We start from the raw sequence: 21388 nt of genomic DNA on the forward strand, positions 1-21388 counted from the left end.
TGGAAGGAACCTTTCAGATGATCAGCTCCACCCTGCTGCTATAGGCAAGGACACCTCCCTCTAGACCATGTTTTATATTAGTTTGAACTCTGTGAAAAGGATAGACTCAAAGTGACTTACTCAACTTGAAAATGCAGCAGCCAGTGGCAGTGACTCTGGATCTACAGAAAACAATTCCAGCTACAACAAATCATCAACATTCTTCAAAGAACTCCGCTATTTGACAAGTTTTGCTTGAGTGCTCGAGCCAATGGTCATCAATATGACAATGTTGTCTTTTTTTTTTTTAATTCTTGGAAAATGTTTGTCATCTTCTGTCTGTTGAGCGCTATTTTGGGAAACAGAAATCTTTCTTGGGCATCAGTTTCTGCCTACATACTCAAGTCCTCCATGGACACTTTCTACATATTTGTCTATCAATGGTGCTGCCTTTGCTAATGATAACAGCAGAAATACTGCCAATGGGCTCAGAGCATAACATTTTGCAGGCATAACTTTGCATAAAATCATATCAGGGTAAACAAGACCACTTTGTTTCACCCTAACAACACAAGGAGTCCTCAAGCCACACTTGGATGGTAATTTGTTTAGGAGACTGTGTTTTGTACTATGGTTCTATAACTGTATGCAGACCTCTCAGTAACTTCCTTTTGTCTAATTTATACAATAAGAAGCCAATCAAGAAGCTTTCTCACTGCATACTGCAATGTGAACCTGTCTACAGGTGGTTCTGTCATTTTACAGTAAATGTAGAAGTCTGACTTTCCTCAAACTATAACTCCACTTGCATTTATCTCTACATTTATGCACCAAAGGTAGAGAAATAAATTAAATCTTAGGTTATAATCTATATTCTCTATATTCTAAAATGTAAAAGTTTCTCAGGTGCCTACTGCAATCAGTGTTAATTTACATTAATTTACAATGTTAATTTACTCACCTACAGTTTGAGACTCGTCTACATCTTTTTTTTTTTTTTTTTTTTTGCCACTTGGCAAATTTTTGTTTCCTTGGTAAGCAGCCTTCCTACGAACCAGCAGGTATGACATTTTTGTTTGATTATTCAGTGAGTGTTGGGAATAAAATGGTTGTATTTACTGATTATATATTCAAGTAAGCACATGGAGATCCACCTACTCTACCTTCTTATTTTGTTATCAGTAATATGTTTGTAACAACCTTTCCCAAGTTACCCTACAAAGCTTAAGAAGGATAAGCCTTTTACAATATGAGTCCTCAGTGCCTATGGAAGAGACTACAGGGAAAAGAAAACGGAAAACAATTAAGAGCTATCAGGCCAATTCCTCTGCTGGAAGAGGTTGTGCACAACTCCTAGAAAAAAAGAAAGGAGAAAAAAGCTGATCTTGTTTCACTCCATACTTCAAAGAACTGCAAAAGACGCCTCTCAAAATGGGTAGCGTTCAGCTGGGAGAAATTTTTTTTCTTCTGTCGCTATATCTATGATTATTTAAACCTTGTCTGAATCACTGAAACTGAGATTTATTTGACTTTCTCAGGTCAGCTTCAGAGTCAATGGATGCAGCTTATGTTTTGCTCGCACACTTCTATGAGTACTCTGCCTGGTCTTTTTCAAGTGCCACCATTGCAGTCCCTTTTTGTAACACTGAACATTCAATTTCCTTTTATGCTGTTAACAAGTCCTACAACAATTTCTTTCTGTTTTACAATGTATTCCTCCCATTCTTAGGCCAGCACTCTTGGGTTCAGTCATTGCTCTTCTCTTGACATAGTTTTGCAGGATAATAATGTTCACTTACAAGTTTAATTTTTCATTTCTTCCCAACTTTTCTCTTGGTCCTTGACCTTTCTTTAGTCATGTCCTTCTGCATGTGTCTCAGACACCTAAAGATGCCTTTATGCAGCATCCCTCCATCTTGGATCTAATGAGAATGAGCAGTTTTCCTCTGTCCACTCTTAACGATGCCACCACCTTCACTGTGTCCAAACACGGAACAATCACCCACCATTTCTTGACTTTAAGAATGACTTTCTACTTTTTTTTTTTTTTTTTAATTATTATTTTTACAAGTTTAAATATTTTCAAGAGCTGCTGAGACATCACAGACTACCAATTTTGCCAAAGGCAAACAGAGTAATGCCTCCATTTGCTCGATGGTTTGGAAGAATGCTGCCTGTCCTGATTGAGGCTGCTCCATTGAAAGCTTCTTACTGCACACTGCTTGTTTCCCAGTGGCCTCTGCACTGGGTTAGTTCTTCCAGTTCTGCTACCTTCCACAGGCAGTCAAGGCTTTCTACCTTCCAGTACATTGACCAGAACACCGTCTACAAACTAACATCTCTTTTTTCAACCTCCTGTATCTGCAGGTAGTGCTATGGAATAAGACACATGGAACATACATGCAAAGTAAACATGCATATAGGCACAGAAAGGCTACTGCTGCAGCCACTGTGATCCCACTGCCACTGTAAGCATGCTTCATGTGAATGAAGCTAACCTGTGTGCCAGGCACAGAACCAAGGTCAGCTGCCTGTGCTGCTCATTTATCTCTACTTTACAATTAATGACTAATTATTTTCCTTTAAACTCTCAAGTTATATTTTACTGGTGTGCTTGAATCTGCTCATCTCACTGGGCACAGCTTGTTTCCTGCCGCTTGAAAAGAGCCTTATACCTTTCATAAAAGCCATTAATTCCAGCCACAAACAGCAAACTGCTTTTGCCACCTTGGCATGCAATAAAATGAAGAGCCAAATCCTATTCCCAGGGATATTGGTCAAAGTCAGAAACAGCAAAGCTGAGCTTGGGTGGCTCACGGAGGCATAATATTATCATGACTCTTTTCTTTTTTATCTTTTCTTCTTCTCCTTTTTCTTCTTCATGATCGTCATCTCCTCCTCCTCTTCCTCCTCCTTCTTTAAAACAAGTGAATAGTGAAAATTCCAGTTGCAATGCTAGTGCTTACAGGTCAAAATTCTCCCAATTTAACAGTCTTGCATGAACTTCACTAGAAAATCATTTGGAGAAATGGAGGTTGTCACTGACAGCAGGCACTTCTTGTTGCACATTCGCACACATAACAAGGATGTTCAGATTTAAACAAGACAGATCCTCATAGGAAGAAGTTCTGAAATGGCTTTCTCTCTCTTTCCTAAGGGTATTCATTAATATATTTAAAAGTGAGTTACAAAGGAACTTTCTTTTATGGTAAGGTAGCCCGTAATTGCCCACTGCAAACTCTTTTGCACTTCACTCGGAAAAATTTTGCATTGGCCGATGTAAATGACAAGATTGGACTGGAGGAACTGGTATTTCAACTGAGGCTGATGCCAGAGCATGAAAGATGAGAAAATGGCATCTAACATATTGAATATTGTTTTTCATTTGAACCTAGCAATCACGTGTGCCTAAGAAGAAGAATGGTCATTTTTTCAGAGTGCGGAAAAAATGGAGAAAAACAGCTTTTGTGATTATTACAGTAAAATAACAAAACAACAACAACAACAAAAAATCAGTACAAACAATGATTTATTAAGAATTCTGGATAGTATCACTGAACAGCTAGCAGAAACCTATAAACATTCACTGGAATTGTCACTGAGGCCAGAATGGTTGAAAATTCTTAGCGCACATAAAAACTAACATTAGAAGTTTTAATAAAATGTTCTTCTACTCAAATTTGTATCAACTGTGGGGGAAAAAATGGCAAAACTACAAAAATCAATGGCTCTATTTCACAATTTTCAACTTTTCGGGTGACCCAATATATCCTTGCTAATGCCTCACTTCAGTCAGTGTAACTCAAATACATTTCCTTTACCTTAACGATCTTGATGAGAGTCTTCAGCTGGTAGATGTGAAGCTGAAGGTCTAATCTATCAGCCAACCACATGCATATGACCTTCATGGAGCTGCTATACCATTGCTGAAAAAGAGGATTAAAAAAAAACAAACAAAAACACTAAATAACCCTGAATTATTCATTTAACAGATTTGGTAATGAGAGGTAATGAAACACTTTGAAATGATCACAGATCAGCACTTGAAGTCAACAATCATATAATTTCCCATTAAGAGAATTGCGTGGGTCAGCAAGAAATCAAATAACTTGACCCAGACTGTTCTTTGCATGAATTAGCAACTGCTATTTTATTTTTCAGCTATAATATTTTCAAGCAAAATAATGTTGTGTGCTCAGCTATCTGTCAGTGAGAATGGGCATTAAGTACACACTTATATGAGCTAAATAGCAAGGGAAAAACGGGTAGGTTGACATCTTGGGAAGATTTTGCTACACTTAGATTTTCTGATACAAACCAGAAAACAGCATCAAACAGAATAATGACTCTGATTTCATCAACATCTTTTATTATGGAGCGTTTTCAGAAATACGCGGAAATTGTATTTATGTGGGGTCAAAACAACACTTCATCCCTCTCAAGATCAGCACATTCTGGTTTTGTTTCATGTTAATCACCGATTATAAAAGCAGCCTACCTTATTTCCTTTTCATATCGAAGGCATGGGCATGTTTTCACTGAAAGCTCCACAAATGGCTGTGGCAAGAATGAGCTCTCTGCTGCTGGTGTCTATGTTACCGCAAAAAAATGCTCAGCTCTAAATAGCTACTATAGAAGTTCTTCCCCATTAACTGGATTACAAGAGATTTTACTAAACTTAGTTGCAGCCATTTGCCTCCCCCTCCTGTAAAATACCAACCAGATGTCATTTAGTCAAACTGTAAAAAGAAAGGGATTTTTTTTTTCATTTTAGCAGTGAGATTAGAAGAGTTTGTGTAGTAGCTCGGTTTCTACTCACATTCCCCACAGGGAAGAGGCTTATGTCCTTTTCTAATGTGATTTCCCGTGTCTTTAGAAAAAACATAGGTATGCAAAAAAGAGGAGATTTGACGTTCTAAAACACAGCCTTTTTACAAGGTATGCAAAATAATTAAAAAGAAGGCTCTCACATGTCTCGTTAGCCATTTCTACACTCATGAATAAAATAAAATACGTAAGGAAAACAGGGAGGATAAATCACTTGTACAGGAAGTAACAGAAAATAAAACTAGAATTCTTTAATCAAAAGAAAAGCTGCCTGGGAAAAGTTTTAAATACCGTAAGTACATATAAATACTTTTTCTTTACTGGAAAACGAAGTCTCATTTCATCGTAGCCATCAGTTTTAGGGTAAGTTTGAAATAAGAAAGAAGATTTTCATGTAATATTGACTTCTATTTCTATTTAATGTGTTCAAATAAATTTTAATTACCAACCAATGGAAATAAATTATGTTTTCTCCAATTTATTTACTGTCATGGCATTGAAGTGAGCAAACACGCCATGCACACCTTTAGCATCAGACTGCACGTTTCATAAAAGTGATTTGTTTTAATAAGTAAAATATGGAACCGATATGTATAATATTGGCTTTTAATCCCTGATGGGCATTCTCATACGATTTGTATTATTTCACTGGTTACATGCATGCTTGTTTTGCTTTCCTTCATATGTACCTGCAAAATATTTTTAACGTGTCAGAGTTGTTAGGAAGTGGCAGCTCTGAGATGACAAGTGTTGTGCGCATACAGATGTCTGGAAAACAATATACAGTTGAGCTGATTCACTCCATGAACTCTATTGATCTAATCAACATGAGAATTTGTATACCAAGCATTCCACCTTTGTCTGCAAAAAGCTGAGGCCCAACTATTATATTATCACTAAGACTCTAGAGTCGTTGATAATAATCAGTGCAGAGAGGATGATTTTAGTAGTAGTGTTTTCTCAGCAATGATATTCTTCTATTAAAAAAAAAAAAAAAGAAATCCAATAACAGCTACAGTGTGTTTTGCAGCAAATGAGTGGTGGAAAGCAGAAGAGATGGAAGTTGCTCATACGATCAAACTCCAGGCAGGGCTGAAAATCCCATCACCGGTTGCCCCCACTGACGCATCACTGAGCACAGAACCAGGCCCCGTTTCCTGGCTAAATGTGTTTTAAAGCCCAGCCAGATAACTTAATTGAGACTGATGCAGTTCAAATTAGACTCTCCATATATATCTGTGATATACTTCCTTGTGCCGAGAAGAAAGCTAAGAAACTGGAGGGGAGTAATTCTGCTTCTCAAATTTGTGAGTTAGATAACATAGCACGTTTTCCTGACTACTCTTAGTATATTAAACTGAGTAAAAATGGTTAATTCAATGATCGTGAAGTGATACTATGGTATGTTGCTCCTCTGAGCACATACACTGCACAGAAAAAAGAAAATAAGAATTGTTAGAAAAATATGCACTCTTATTTTGAAGACTAATTTTAAGTAAAAATCCAATCAAAAGTATTTTTTGTGTTCTCCTAGAAAGAGGAACTTGTGGTCAGAATTCCCATTCACTACTGCGTTATACCTCTGAGCACTGTGCACACAGGCAGACCGAAGCTGCAGGAGCATACATCTGCTGCACTCCCTAAGAAAAGAAGGTAAATATCTCACTGTTACTTCTGTTGGAGTCTGCTAAAACACACAGCACTGGCGATGTCTCTCAGAGGTGGACTCCAAGGGTGAGCATTCTGACAACCTTGAGACAACCTCTGACAACGTCTGAGAGGCAGGGGTGCATCCGTGGAAGTCTATTGCAAACTCACAAGGCTCGGCACTCTGACAATGGACCTTTACTACGCTGTTTTTAAGTAGTAACAATTGAAAAAAAATCCTTCTAGATGGTATTAAGGAAAAAAAAAGTCACTTTTTTGCTAATAGCGATAGCAGTGGAAGGACAGGAGGACGCTGGCAGGTGCCAATGATACAGCACTGGTACCATATTTTTTGCAAAAAGTGTGTGTTATACAATTTTTGCACATCGGCACATAGCAGCGGCCAGCCACTTTAACAAAAATATGTTTGCCTCCCCGTTCCCCTCCTCCTTTTATTCATAGCTCATCCGGCTCCTGTAAGGGCATGCATTCTCTCTTCATTTTCCTGAGATACCTCTTTTGAAGTAAAAAATAAGAGAAAAGGAAAGGCTAGGGTTGACTCTGTGAGACCCCTGTATTTATTCACACTTATTGTGCATGACTGTAGACTGGTAAATCATATTAGCAGCCCGTCTCCCCATCAAGCTGCTACTTGCTTTCCAGCCCTGGGAAGGTTCAACAAATCAACAGGAGCACGGAAAACAGAACATCAGTCTAATCTAGTGTTTAAGGTGAAGTTTTCAAACCCAATCTAAGAAGATCTTTAGAGCAAGCAACAAGCTGAAGGGCTCAGAAGGTGGTATTGACAATGAAAGAGTGCTGAAATATTGAGAAGCGCAGCACTTGTGCATTTTTAATAACAAGAGGGTCAACAAGGACACAGCTCCCTCAGTGCCAATAGTTGCCACACCAGGGCTATAAACGCTCTCAGTTCATCAGATTTCTTAAACAGTTCATCAGCTTTCTTAAACACCCTAAACCCCCTCGGCGGACCTTTAGTCTTAAATTAACAAACCAAAGCAATGAAAGAGGGTGCAGCTTGAATGGCCAGCATTGATCCCCAACGGGGCTCGGCACGGCTACAGGCACTGAAAAACTCTCCCCATTGTGGGGAGGGATTGACAAACCTCCTGGCCTAAATAGTCCAGCTGAGGCAGGCTGGAGGCACGCAGCTGTAAAGGGCTCCCCGCGCCCCGCTCCCGCGCTCACAATGCGCCGGGCAGGAGCTCTTTGTCCAGCCCAGACTCTGCAATTTTCTAACAAGGATTAAAGTTGTTTCTCGGCAGGGCCGGTGAAAGGCGATTTAGCAACATACCGTGCTTTCTTCAGGCGAGTTAAAGAGAAGTAGTTAAGGAATTTCTTTATACTGTTGACTGGTTGAAACACAAAACAAATATATTCAATATTCACCATCTTTCCGGGTGCCTGAGCTATCACGTCTGCAGAACGCTTCAATTAAATATAACACTTCTCGGCTGAAAGCAAGCACTTCAGATTTATTTTTGAAGTTTGATAAAAAGGTACAGCTGTTTGCCACCTGGAAGGAGGCTCAATACGTACCAACACACAATGCCTCGCTCCTCCTAGGCCTGGTATTCCTAGCATCTGATACACAGGACCCCATTCAGCTCCTCTATCTTAGCTGTTCTTGATAAATGGGAACCGTTGAAATGCTTTTTCTGCTGAATATGGCAGGGGAACAGCTTTTCTAGGAACCACATTTTATCTTCCTTCCAAAGCCTTTACCTCATTCTGTTTGGAACTGAGTCGCTGAAGTGACAATGGGCTGTTTTTACTTCCTCTGGCTCTACATTTCCTCCAAGGAACAACAACCACGTATTCTTGCTGAAGAGACTGCACTTCAAAGGCAGTACAAGCTACAACATGGAAGATATATTTTAAGCAAGTAAAATTTAAGTGCTTAAACTCCTGTGGCCATAGTTCTATAGCATTTTTGCCAACTTTTTAACAGCAATAATAGCATATTAAGCAACATCACAACATTTAAAAATCGTTACTCTATTTAGGAATAGATAACTTATTCCTTTGAAATGCAAACAGCGAAAGTCAGAAACAAGTTCCTTATTTAAGATTCAAAATTTATTTCCCTCTTTGCAAGCTATGAACAATCACACTGATGTCCTTTGTTAGGTGCTAATGCTAATGAGTGAATCCAACTTTATTTATAGTGCCTTTGAAAACACTCCGAGGTTTAGAAATTACAGCTGTATTTTCAAGTCTATGTATAACCATCATCCACGTAACTGAGGATTTTCATCTGAACACTGAAGAGCTCACAGAGTGTCCCGCAAAAAAATTGGGGAATGACACATCAGAAGGTGCTCTGCAAAATGGCTGCATCTTTTAAATACATCCAGGAACAACACAACAAGAAATAAAGTCAGAAGTAGGAGCTAACATTCAAAATATCTTTGAATTTATACAGAAATTAAAAATATTTAGTTATATAAAAATATTCAGTATTTAGTTAAGAACAACAACAAAGTAATTTTGCACAAGGTGTTACTGCTCCTCCCGCAGGTTTAAGTAGCCTGTTGATTAGAAAGCCTGAGAAACCACAGAAGGCTGAAGTAACTAAACGTAGACAGACAAAAAAAAATTACATATTTGCATCTAGAAATTTTGCTTGTACTCTATTCTCACCCCATCGATTCAAATTCTCAAAACAGATGATTTCTGAACTTGTTAAAATAACCATTTTTTTTCTTCTGGAGAGACCAGAACTTGTTGACTTGATGCAGTACCTTCCCAAAATCCCTTGTGTGTCATCAGTGATAGGACCAGGGGGAATGGTTTCAGGCTACGGCAGGGGAGATTCAGGCTGGACATGAGGAAGTATTACTTTTCAGAAAGGGTGGTCAGGCACTGGAACGGACTGCCCAGGGAGGTGGTGGAGTCACCGAGCCTGGGGGTGTTCAAGGAAAGGCTGGATGTTGTGTTGAGGGACATGGTTTAGTGGGAGCTGTTGGGAATAGGTGAACGGTTGGACTGGATGATCTTTTAGGTCTTTTCCAACCTTGGTGATTCTATGATTTTACTGGGAGGAACAAATTACTTCCCCAATGAATTTTTTTTGCTGGGTTGCACTGGTTGTAAACGTGGCTCAGTCTGTGAGGCACTTTCAGTTTCATTTCCAACGAGGACTACTGTTTCAGTGATCAGGAAATTGAAAGAACAGAAGTTGGGAAACCCCAGAGAAGAAAAAGGTCTCAGACTAGAGCTTTCCTGCTCTGCTATCAGCTCCAGGTGGCTTCATGGTGCCAGCCAATGCCCTTCAGCAACAGCCCCTCCAGCTCTGTAAGAATGTGACTTCTTACAACACAAAATGTTGAGTTAGGTATAATTCTGAGCATCCTCATAGTTTATGATACCATCCCCCCAAAAAAATGAAAGCTCAGAATTTTGCCTCTCTGGGAGTCCCATGCAAGATGTTTTTTTTTTTGTTGTTTTTGTTTTTTTTTTCCTCCAGTGTTTCAACATTATTATAATAAATATGGGGAGAAAGCTGACATTACAACTGTGCAGAGAGTCAGAATTCTATCTCCAGCTCATGAACAATGCTCAAGCATTTCTTCACCTACACTTCTTGTACATATTATATCCGGGACACATTTGTTTTATTATTTACAGTATTTAAAATATTTGTAATCAACACAAATACTGAAACTTAAATGCATTCTTTCATCAAACAACAATATATCCTCTAATTTGCAGGCATCAAATCCAGAAGGTTTCAGGGCTAATCTTTGCATTTTCTTAGGTGCTCAGAAAGTTCAAGGAGAATAAGACTGCTTTTGGGGATCACCATGTCACTACTTCTACTACTTTTGCAATTCCTATTTTTTTTTTTCCCTCTAGGAATATTCATTAAAAAAAAAAAAAAAAAAAAAAAAAAAGAATAAAAATGAGTCTAAGCATGAGTGGAAAACTCCTGGAGTGAACCTTTTTGGAACCATGGCATTAGCGAGCTGCACAAACAAGTGAAGCATTCTCCCTACACTAAAAATCAGATGTTTAAAGACCTGGATCTAAAAACCACAAATGACTAAATCAATATTAAGTTTAACATAAATAAACTCTATTTATCTACAGTCCCCCATTTCATGTCAATTCCTTCCCACATTCTCATCAAGAACCTGTCCAAAAGTTCCCCTATGGCCATGTCACTCATTTCTGCTGTCATGGTCTCAAGCCTCCTGTTCCCTCACATGCTCCTTCTTTTCACCAAGCCACTGAAGCACAACTCTTCCTCCCCACCACTATATTAGGGTTCTAATGCTATGTCGCACTTACCAAGCCATCTTCCTGAAAGTGTCTCAAGCTACAAAAGCTTCCATATTTTGCCTCCTCCCACAGGTCTTAAATATTGAGCTGAACTTTGAACATCCAATTTTGGGATATGCAAAAATGTTCACAGACTAAAATTCCAGCTACATGCATTAGGAAAGGAGAAGTGAGAAAGAAACCACATACTGTGATCTATTTCAACCATATGTCTTGTGATACATTGATCAGGACTGAGATTTCCCCAGTTTGCTGATTTTGAATTATAAGCTCTGTTTAAGCACAAAGCACATCATTCCTCTCCTCTCCTCTCCTCTCCTCTCCTCTCCTCTCCTCTCCTCTCCTCTCCTCTCCTCTCCTCTCCTCTCCTCTCCTCTCCTCTCCTCTCCTCTCCTCTCCTCTCCTCTCCTCTCCTCTCCTCTCCTCTCCTCTCCTCTCCTCTCCTCTCCTCTCCTCTCCTCTCCTCTCCTCTCCTCTCCTCTCCTCTCCTCTCCTCTCCTCTCCTCTCCTCTCCTCTCCTCTCCTCTCCTCTCCTCACCTCTCCTCTCCTCTCCTCTCCTACCCACCCCTCCCCATCCCTCCCTCTTATTTTCCTGCAATAGCAAAACATTTCTGATGTACAAAAAGTGTATATTTCAGGAGGAAAGTAAATTTTTCCTGCTTAAAAAAAAGCTTATAATTAGAAGCTGACTAGTTGCTATGGAATTGCTGCCAATTCACAAATAAATATACGTATTTATTACAAAATATACAGTCCTCAACTCTCCATACATTGCATACAATATTTATTCTACTTTGTAATGCTCCTGACCTTTTTTTTTTTTTTTTTTTTTTTTTTTTCTGTCTTCTTCACATATGGTGGATGTGCAGGGAAACTGGAAATTTGCAGAATTAGACGTACAGAACTCCCTTCCTTATCTGGACATATGTAATGTCACTGTTCTGATTTTAAACACCAGGCACTAACATAATGCTCGTGACCACAAGAGACTAACAGCACAAACAGTTTGCCCGCTCCGCTCTGGAGATGCAGTCTACTTGTGAACAGTACTTCCATAGGTTATTCTGGTGCTAAAACTCTCTGGAGCAAACTGTTAGTCTCTCTGCACCGTGTTGTGTTGCACTTTGGGTGTATCTGCAAACATCCTCCAAGGCACAGAATGGGGAACATCACTTGAATGACTTTGAAATGAAAACCAGCTTGGATCCTCAAAATAAACAAATGAACATAGTGTGAAATGACCAAGTTTTTTCATCATTTCAATACTAACCTCTTGCTATACAAGCTCTAGTTCTACAAACCATAGGAATGCAAGCAGCTGTGGAAACATAGCATTTAGGTAAATGTATGAGTAGCATTACCAAGGTTGAAGACCCCCGTTCAGTCCACCTGTAAGGCAGGTCACTGAGGCACCATGCCTGCTTGTGCCCGGCCATCCTGGGTTTCTGGAGAAATCCCTGGAGTGAGACCTGTGTGCCAAGCACCAAATGCCACGTGGACCAACTCTGGACTACCCTGTGTGATACAGCTTTTGGGTACCCCCTTCATGCTAGTAGCTCTTGCCCTGATATCTTCCACATAAACTCCCGCTTCAGGTTAAATACAAGTTAAGTACATATTTTAATTAGAGTCTTTAAAATAACAGGGGGTTCCCCTACATGAATATCCACATGCAGCTTATTCCTCCCCACCCCAGCAGCCTTGGCTCATCACTCATTTACCCCGCACAGCACTGCAGCAGCACACAATGGGGGTTGGCTGCAGCTGTGAGGCTGGCAGAGAGATGCACGGCGATGCAGCCACTCCTCTGCCGGGCACAAGGCCTGGGAGCACCTGGGGCAGTGCCCACACAGAGCACAGCCTCAGCCTGCCTCCTCTGCCTTCCCTCCTCCACAGTGTCCTTGGATTGAACAGGTGCCTGGTTTCCTTTCAATCTATCTCTGACTCCATTGCACTTTTTCAGCCACGCAGTTTTTACAGTGGGGCTATATATATATTTTTTTTTCTTTTGAGCTGATTTTTCTACTCACTACTTGCAGTGCTTGTCTTGCACAGTGTGACTGCTTTTGGTACAATATAGTTTAAAGGTCCGTCAGCCCTGTGTAAGGTAAGAAAACGTGACAAAACACTTGAAAATATTTAAAGGACATAATCTCTGTGTAGCTCAAAACTTCTGCACATGAACATCAGTGTGTAAGCCTCAGCACCCCTCGATGAACCTGGCCATGAAGCTCCTTTCACTGATGGCTCACAAACTTTGTCAGCAGATTTGGAGCACTCTGCAGCAGCCTCACCTGGTGCTGGTTTGATTTACAACTTAGCAACCTCTTTCTGTTACATCCAACCGATTTTAATAAAACAAGATTATTCTCATACTTCCTATCATCATCTTTCTCGTCCCAAGGTCAGCAATGCGGCTGTGTGTCTATTTGTGAACACTTCAATAGTGTTTTACTTGATTTTGTTTTTTAAACTAAGCTTAACCCAAATGAAGAACAAGTAAAAATATCAGACTCGCACGCAGGGTTTCAGAAACCTCATGGTTCTCCTGCTGTTTGGATGTGTGTGAATTACAGTACATCAGGAAATCAATATTCCCTAGATGGTGCTTGTGCCTGGCACTTCATGGTGAACAAACATTAGATAAGACAATATAAATGGTACAATCCTTATTGATTTCTCTTGACTGCGTAGAATGTGAAAGCTACTGCCACAGTTAACACTTACTGACAGACTCATCTAAAGTTTCAGTGCTGTTTTATATTTTTATAGTAGGCCATGCTCAATTGATTCCATTAAGTTGCTAGACACATTTCAAGCCGTTGAGATAAGAGAAAAAAAATGCAGTGCCTGGAATGAGATGCTGCTACTTTGTGCCTAGCAGGATAAAAAGGTTAAAGGACTAAATTGTGCCTGGATGTTGGAAGGAGTTCTCTTTTATTTGATAGAATTTGTTATTGTTTTTAGTGAATGGATACTGTGAGTGATGGATAGATGCATTTAACTACATTAAATAAATGTCTGAACAGTACAGACCAAGAACGTCTATGGGGAAACTGCACTGCAAGCTCCCAGTGTTAAAGCCTCTCCCACCAAAATAAGCGAAAAACCTGGGGATTCCACCTCTGTCTATGATACAATTCCCTTAGGAAAAAAAAAAAAAAAAAGTGGATTGGCTTTAAAATCTTGCATTTGGGATTTTTTATCTTCTTGTCTTCCTGCTTTGAATCAGGATCCACATTTTGTATTGCCTTTGTACAGCAATTTACATCTTACCCTTTTTGCAAATAAAAAGTGACCTTCTCATGAAATTCTGGGAAATCAGAGGTTAGGACTGAATATCAGGATATTGGATTCAGTGTCCTGAAAAACAGTTCTTTCTTTCCCTTTTATACCATAAAGCAAAAGCTCTTTTAGTAAGGTATCAGAATATTTATTTCATAGATTCTTACTCTCCTGCTGGGAAGATTTAAATAATATGATTACATTAGTGTGAAAAGGGTGGCAGACATCTATTCCATGAATACCAAATGCAGACTGAGTTATGGGGTATGCAGTGTCCTAGAGAAAAGCACTTGGCTATTTTTTGAGCTGTTGGACAGGTAACAAGACGGAAACTCAGAAATTAAAAACAGAATCAAAACTGAAGAAGCAGGAAAATGAATCCAATCAGAAGCATCACAAACGCAGCCATTGTGTAAAAGTTTCCTCCAGAGAAAACACTCTCAGCTACGCTGTGAAACAGTTTACAAAGTGCTGAATATTCTGATCCTGAAGCAGCAAACTTTGAAGCACATGCCTTGCCTTAAGTGTGTTGTGGTCCTATTGAGCTCAACAGTACTGAGCTTGGCTGTGTTGATAGCAGCATAATCAGCACCCTCCAAGAGCAGGCACTCCTTTTCTCAGCATATCACAGAAAAAAAAAAAAAAAGAAAAGAAAGAAAGAAAGAAAGAAAACTTCTATAATACATGAAATCAGATGGGAATTATATTTTCTCAGCTTTCGAGTAAACCACTTTGTTTGCAGAGATTTCTACACTAAAAAAAAACAAAACAAAAAAACCCCAGATGGATATTCTTGAAATCACCAGAAATAATTTATTGAACTTTAAAAAGACTTTGAATGTAAATTTGCAAGATGCTACTTGCATCTTGCAGAAGAAATTCAGATATTTCAGCACGTTAATATAATACTTTTCCAGTCCAAATTTGGTGACACTGCCAACAATTTTCTGTAAAATTCTTTTACTGAAAAAGATGTGACAAACTGTTTTAAAGTGACCAGAATTTCCCTCAGTGAAGCAAAAGCTGCAGAGTGATTCTCATATCAAGAGACTTCTATTTTCCCTGTAAAATATTAGACATAATTAAAGGTGAGTTAAGACTTTGGTGAAAATCTAAAGACCATCGGAAAATCTGAGCACTGCTCAGCTTTTCAATTGCTTTTCTACTTCTCAGTTCTTTTAAATGGTTTTCTATGGCAGGAACATTTTTCTTAATTAGTCACAGCTAATTAGTGTTCTGGCATAGACAAGTAATCAGAAATGTCAGAGCTGCAAGGCTACATCTCCCTAATCCTTTGATAATAATTTAGCCTCCTGGGAGGGCCTCAAGCTGCGGTAAGTAGTGGCTGACAATAAGGCAAAATTAGGTGGGCAGCAGACCATTAGGATAGAAAAATAAAAAGCACTACCAAATCCTGCTGAGCACCATCAGGCAACTAACTACACTGCCAGATGAGGTGCCTGTTTAAGCCTGTGTTGTTAATTAGCTGATTCTACCAGACCTGCCACATATGTCCAGGTGCATCATGCAAAGATGTGTATTTCTGGGCTTGTGCCAAAGGACAATTTTGCACTGTGATCAAATTTCAAGAATCCGAGAAAGAAGGCCACATATTTCTTGAAGATTATTCTGACTTATCAAAGAAATGAGAAGATCAACAAGCTACAATCCATTTTTTGTTGAGTCTCTTAAGTAATTAGGCACGGTCCTCTCATATTTCTCAGTTTAATACAAACACAGCTTATAATTCAAACGTGGTCTTCAACCACTTCCACCTAGTCTTAACTTGCCCAAGTTGCCTTGGCACAGAACCTAGATCAAAAAGTAGAGCGTTTGTCAGATTATACACTTGCAAATAATTACATAATAATGTAAGGTAAGATGACTTATTAAAATTAATGTGACAGGAAGCAATTTGAGAATGGGAAAAAAGTCACCGTTGAAGTTTTTCTGATAGAACATTGTTGAATACTGAATACTGCACTCACGTTGCTTTTGAGGTAGACACGAGCAGCACAAAGAGTTGGTTGTACAGAAAGCTCGCGTGTAAAATGCGTTTCTCTTAGCGGTGCACCACCAGCCCAAGGTTAACTCATGTGCCAGGGAGAAGCAGTTGTACATTTTTAAAAGATGGTAAAAGACTTAAAACAAATGATGCAGTTGAGTGCAGCATTTGCTAAAAACGTACTAGCAGGTATGTTGGCAAAGAAATTAATCTGTTAAGTACTTTATATCTCCATGTAGGCAGAGAATGAAGTACGTAACACAGTAATCTTTGGAGAATAATTCCTACCTCAAATAACCTCAAGTACATCACCGAACTTAAATAATCCATCCCTTCCTACTAATAGAAAAGGAAAATAGTGGTTGTGATAAGGAAACACTACCAACATTTAGTTCACATTGCTGATGACATACAAGCTTCTTTAAAAAAAAAAAAAATCACTTGAAGTCTGATCTTTTGAAATACAAAAGCCAAAAGCAGCTGTGGAAATCTGGAGTGCTTAAGCATTTATACAGCTCACAAAGATGTTTGGTCTCAGTACTCCAAAGCAAGTTGTATATGATCCTCACCACCAACATCCATGCACTTGCTGTGTGAGGCCACAGATCCCAGGACAGGCACAGATGTGAGCAGCCCCTGTGAGGCCAACAGGACTGTTCAGTCACACCACGCCAGTCTGACACCCACAAGAGACAGGGTTTAGGGGCCGAAGTCAACACTGCTAACAGGTGTCATCACTGACAAGGCAATCAGGAGGCTTGCTTGCCAGCGCTGACCTCTGCAAGGTGAGCTGGGATTGTTAAGTAGGAGAGGAGGAGGCTCAGGAGAGACCTTCTAGCTCTCTATGACTGCCTGTAAGGAGGTTGTGGTGAGGCAAGGGTCGGCCTCTTCTTCCACATAACTAGTGATAGGACTAGAGAGAATGTGCCAGAGGAGATGTAGGTTGGATATAAGGAAAAAATTAGTCTCTGAAAGGATGGTCAGGGACTGCAATGGGCTGTGCAGGGAAGCGGTGGAGTCACTGTCCTTGGAGGTGTTCAAGAGTTGCTCAGATGTACTGAGGGACATGGTTTGGTGGGAAATATCTGTGGTAGGTGGATGGTTGGACTGGATGATCTTGGAGGTCTTTTCCAACTTTGGTGATTCAGTGATTACTAGATCTATGATTATTAGCATTCTGACTACTTTGCTGTATTTGTGATAAGCTTGCATCAGTGTAAAAAATTTCAAGTTGTATCAGTGGTTGAACACTGATGGGTTTAAATTATTCTCATAAATAATTCTTTATTCTTAAAGTAGCAATCAATTATTGGATAGAAATATCATCACATATATAGCCAATAAAATTAGAATTGTACCTCTGTTTATACTGTTAAGTTTTTCATTAGAGTCTCAACACAAACGCAGTCTATAAAATAAAGTTATTAAAGGCAAATAAAACTATTTTAAAGGGAAAATATTTGAAAATACACTTTTTGTTTGTGTGTGTTCACACAATTCTTGTCACACTTTAGGTGCAAAAAGTAGAAGAAAGTTAGAATCTACCCAAGTAACACTTGAGAACTTTACATTCCTAAAGGAAGAACTCCATCAATGTTTTACGCAGTGTTCTATACAAAGCTACTTTTATAAACTGAAGCTTGCTAGACAAATTAAAATGTGTTTTTAATTTATAAATATAATGTCATTTAAAATGCTCAAAAACATGAATTAGTCCCCTTTGAATAATTCAAGTAGAAACATGAATCTAAATCTAGGCAGTGATGATAACAAGACATACTTATGGACACAATGTTGCTTCTTTGCAGTCAATGGCTGAACTTCCTCCAATTTTAATAGCGCTGAACCAGACTCCATGTGAATTTTACAGATGGATATTTTTTACGTCTGTCAATTTTGTGATCAGATACAGAGCACTGCTCTGTGGTAGGCAGCACAAATGTTCTTATGTCATTGAGGAGGTAGATTATCTTTATAAATAAGAGGGGGCTCAAACAAAACAGTAGCATTTTAGATTTATCGTAGGTTTGTGTAATTCTAGTTAAATATTTCATTTTCTCATTCACTAAGTATTACTCTAACAGCTTTTTCTGAAAATAATTTTTGAACCAGTGTTTGAAAAATGCTTAAAGTATAACTGTTTCTAAAATATTTTGTTACCAATTATTTAAAAAATAATGCATTGGTCTAAGTTATTAGGCTTAAAGAAGTTTCAGTGGCTGATGCTTTTATCTTGAATTAAAAGTCTAAATCATTAAATAAACACATAATTTAGTTGCCATGCACTGATTCTCCCTGGGTCACTGCAGCATTAATGTTAGAAAATTTTTGCTTTGAGTTTTTTAGAGACGTAAACTTGCTCCAATGTAAATTCATTGTTTTGGATTGCATTGGTGGCATACGAAATTGGAAGAACTCATATGGATCAATTGAGCCTTCAGGAATCATAGAATCATAGAATTGCTCAGGTTGGAAATGATCATCAAGTCCAAGGGCAACCTAACCATACTACCCTAACTCTAATAACCCTCCACTAAATCATGTCATGAACACGGAACAGACATTTAAGCCAGAAACACTGTAGATCTTCCACAGGTACAACATATTACAAAACCTTGCTAGTGCTCTTTAAGTTCTGCTGTGCTAAAAACAAACAACCAAGCAAAAAAATGCACAACTATAAACTGCTACAGATGATAGGAAAAATATGTCGTAAATTCCTGGGATGGGAAGGAGTTTTGGTAGTTAAAGTTCCCAGCTGATACTAGGAAGAGGACCACTACAGAATGAAAGAAGTCCTACATAAAATGACCAAGCAAATAACTCTTTGTGACTCTAAATCTGGTGACTAAAGATGAGAAGACGATGGCATGCTGACCTGTGAGTGGTGCTACCAGGAGAACCAAGCCATATTGTCCCTGCTGTCTATACCCCTTCTAGAGAAAGTAATAATGAAATGCAACCAGAAGCCAAGTAACTCCCGGGAAAGGCAAAAAAAAACCACCTTTATTTTGCTGCACAATTAAAGCCACTGAAGCACAGAACTTAAACGGCTCAAAATTGTGCAGAGAAAATCCTGCAGCCCAGTCTTTTTTGAAAGTTTCCAGAAGAAAAATGAGCATCTCTCTCACAGGTAAAGATTCACTTCACAAGTTAAATTCTGTTCTGAATTTTCATATTTTTCATATTTTCATATTTTTCAAAGCTTGGCAATGCTTTTCTGGGCTTCTCAAGAACCAAATGCACTTTTTTTTATTTTGCTAAGCTGGTTTATTTTATAATATTATATATTTTAAGGGGAAAACAGCAGTGATGTATGTAGGTTGCTCTGAAAGTAATGCCTCCTATTTATTTGCATGGAAACAACAGATACAAAGCACAATAACACTACTTGATGGAGCAGATTTTCAGCTACAAAACACTGCTTTTCAACATAGTCATCACCAGTAACCATGCATTTACTCCAGCAATGAATGGAAGCCTGCATGCTTCACTCATAAAAATCTGCACCAGTGGAGGTGGCCCACTGTTTCACAGCTCCTATGATAGCACTCTTGCTAGGAAAATACTGCCCACACAGTCCATCTGTCATTGGCCCAAACAGATGGACATCTGAACGCACCAAGTCTGGACTACATGGTAGGATCAGAACGCACCAAGTCTGGACTACATGGTAGGTCTATTAGAACAGTCCAGCTACATTTGGCAATTTGCTCCACAGTCTTGAAACTGATACAGGGCCTTGTATTATCATGTTTCTTTCACAAGAGAAAGGTTGTCTTCTCTGGCCTGACTTCACATTAGTCAGTGTAGCAATGTAGCAATCAGAATTGATGGTTTGTCCAGGTTCCTGCAAATCCAGAAGGATTGCCCCTTTCCTATCCCAAAGGTCAGCACACATCACTTACCCCACTGAGGGCTGCATCTTGAACTTCTCCTTTCATGAGAAATTCACGTCACCACTCCATGGGCTGCTGTTCTGACTCAGACTCATAGTGGTGACACCACATCTCATTACTGATTACGATGCAATCCAGGAAATTGTCAGCTTTGTATGGATTCACAAGCTCCTGACAAACTTGCATACGGTGTTCCTTCTGTTCCTTTATGGGACCCACATCATGCAAAATTTGCAATATTTCAACATTGCCACCATCATTTCCAATGCACTGAAGACAATACTCAGCTCCATCTGCTGTGGATGAGCTGAATCAAGACACTCTTCATTCTGTGGTATAACAGTTATGTGTGGCTGTCCAGACTGTGGTTTGTCTTTCATGTCACTGGTGCCGATGCTGAAATGCACCTCCCATCACCTCACTGTGCTCATATCCACTGTTTGGTCTCTACAAACATTCAGCAAGCAGCAATAAATGTCAATGGATGCCATGTTTTTCCACGTGGAGGAATTCAATGGCACACTTTTCCCTCACACACGCTTCCATGTCAGACACCATTTGGCAGACTGCCCCTCTGCTGCCATTTGTCAGACACCAACAACACATCATGGGATACTGGTGGGAAGGTTCAACCTCTGCTGCCATACCATCACAATCTGCCTCTGACGTCCTGGGCCAACATAATAAAATATGAGACATCGCTTTCAGGGCGGCCCTTGTACAGTGTCAGTCAGTCAAATGGCTTGAAGTATATTTTCATAAAAATTTGAATTCATTTTGTGTTTCTTACTGAAATATAACTTGATAAGATTGAATTTATAAAACAGTATCTATGCTTTGTTACACTACTAATTAAAAAAAGTCCTCCAAGAATTCATGGGCAAATTCTTGCTCAATTGCACTGTTACAAACCCCAGAACTAATCGCAAGAAAGGTGAGTTAACATAGTTTACACAGCCATTTGCCTTTGTTTTAAATTTTTGCATGTTATGAGCTTACGTTTTTGTTACTGCATTTATCTGATTCTGTCCCATTGATTATATCTCCTAGCGTGCTCTTATGTAAAAATACAAAACTGACATAACTAATAAGATACAGATAAATATTTGATGCACATAATACTCATCATAGTTCAAGAACTATGTATGTCTTCTCTCCTCCCTTTTCAGCACTAATGATCGGCCATGACAGCATATGATGCATACTACGAATAAATCGGGATAAGAACAGTTTTGTTTTTCAAAATCAAGTGGTCTGTCATGGCTTGCATATGCACAGAAATGAGCATTGAAAAGTTTGACTGTTGAAGCAACACATGGGAGAGGCCCTCAGCCCATGTGAACCCCAACAGTACCTTGGGTTACTACATACTGGCCTAACCCAAATCATGCTAAAAGCTATATGCACGACATAAGAATATGGATGATCACTTGCTAATTC

The 21388-nt window shown here is 39.2% G+C and overlaps 1 protein-coding gene across 12 annotated transcripts in view; it reads right to left on the bottom strand.

The window, feature by feature from the left end:
* CADPS2 (calcium dependent secretion activator 2) overlaps positions 1-21388 on the bottom strand; it is a 304359-nt gene that overhangs the window by 1190 nt on the left and 281781 nt on the right. For 11 of the 12 annotated variants that reach the window (XM_052667761.1, XM_052667760.1, XM_052667754.1 and 8 more), the window contains one exon: positions 3801-3905. In XM_052667761.1, the coding sequence (XP_052523721.1) occupies positions 3801-3905 (105 nt within the window). Of the gene's footprint in view, positions 1-271; positions 1333-3800; positions 3906-21388 lie in introns of those variants that run through there. The other variant, XM_052667756.1, reaches the window with a different exon arrangement.

The sequence above is a fragment of the Tympanuchus pallidicinctus genome, unplaced genomic scaffold, assembly GCF_026119805.1.
Source record: "Tympanuchus pallidicinctus isolate F22 unplaced genomic scaffold, pur_lepc_1.0 scaffold8, whole genome shotgun sequence".
NCBI classification, from domain to species: Eukaryota; Metazoa; Chordata; class Aves; order Galliformes; family Phasianidae; genus Tympanuchus; species Tympanuchus pallidicinctus.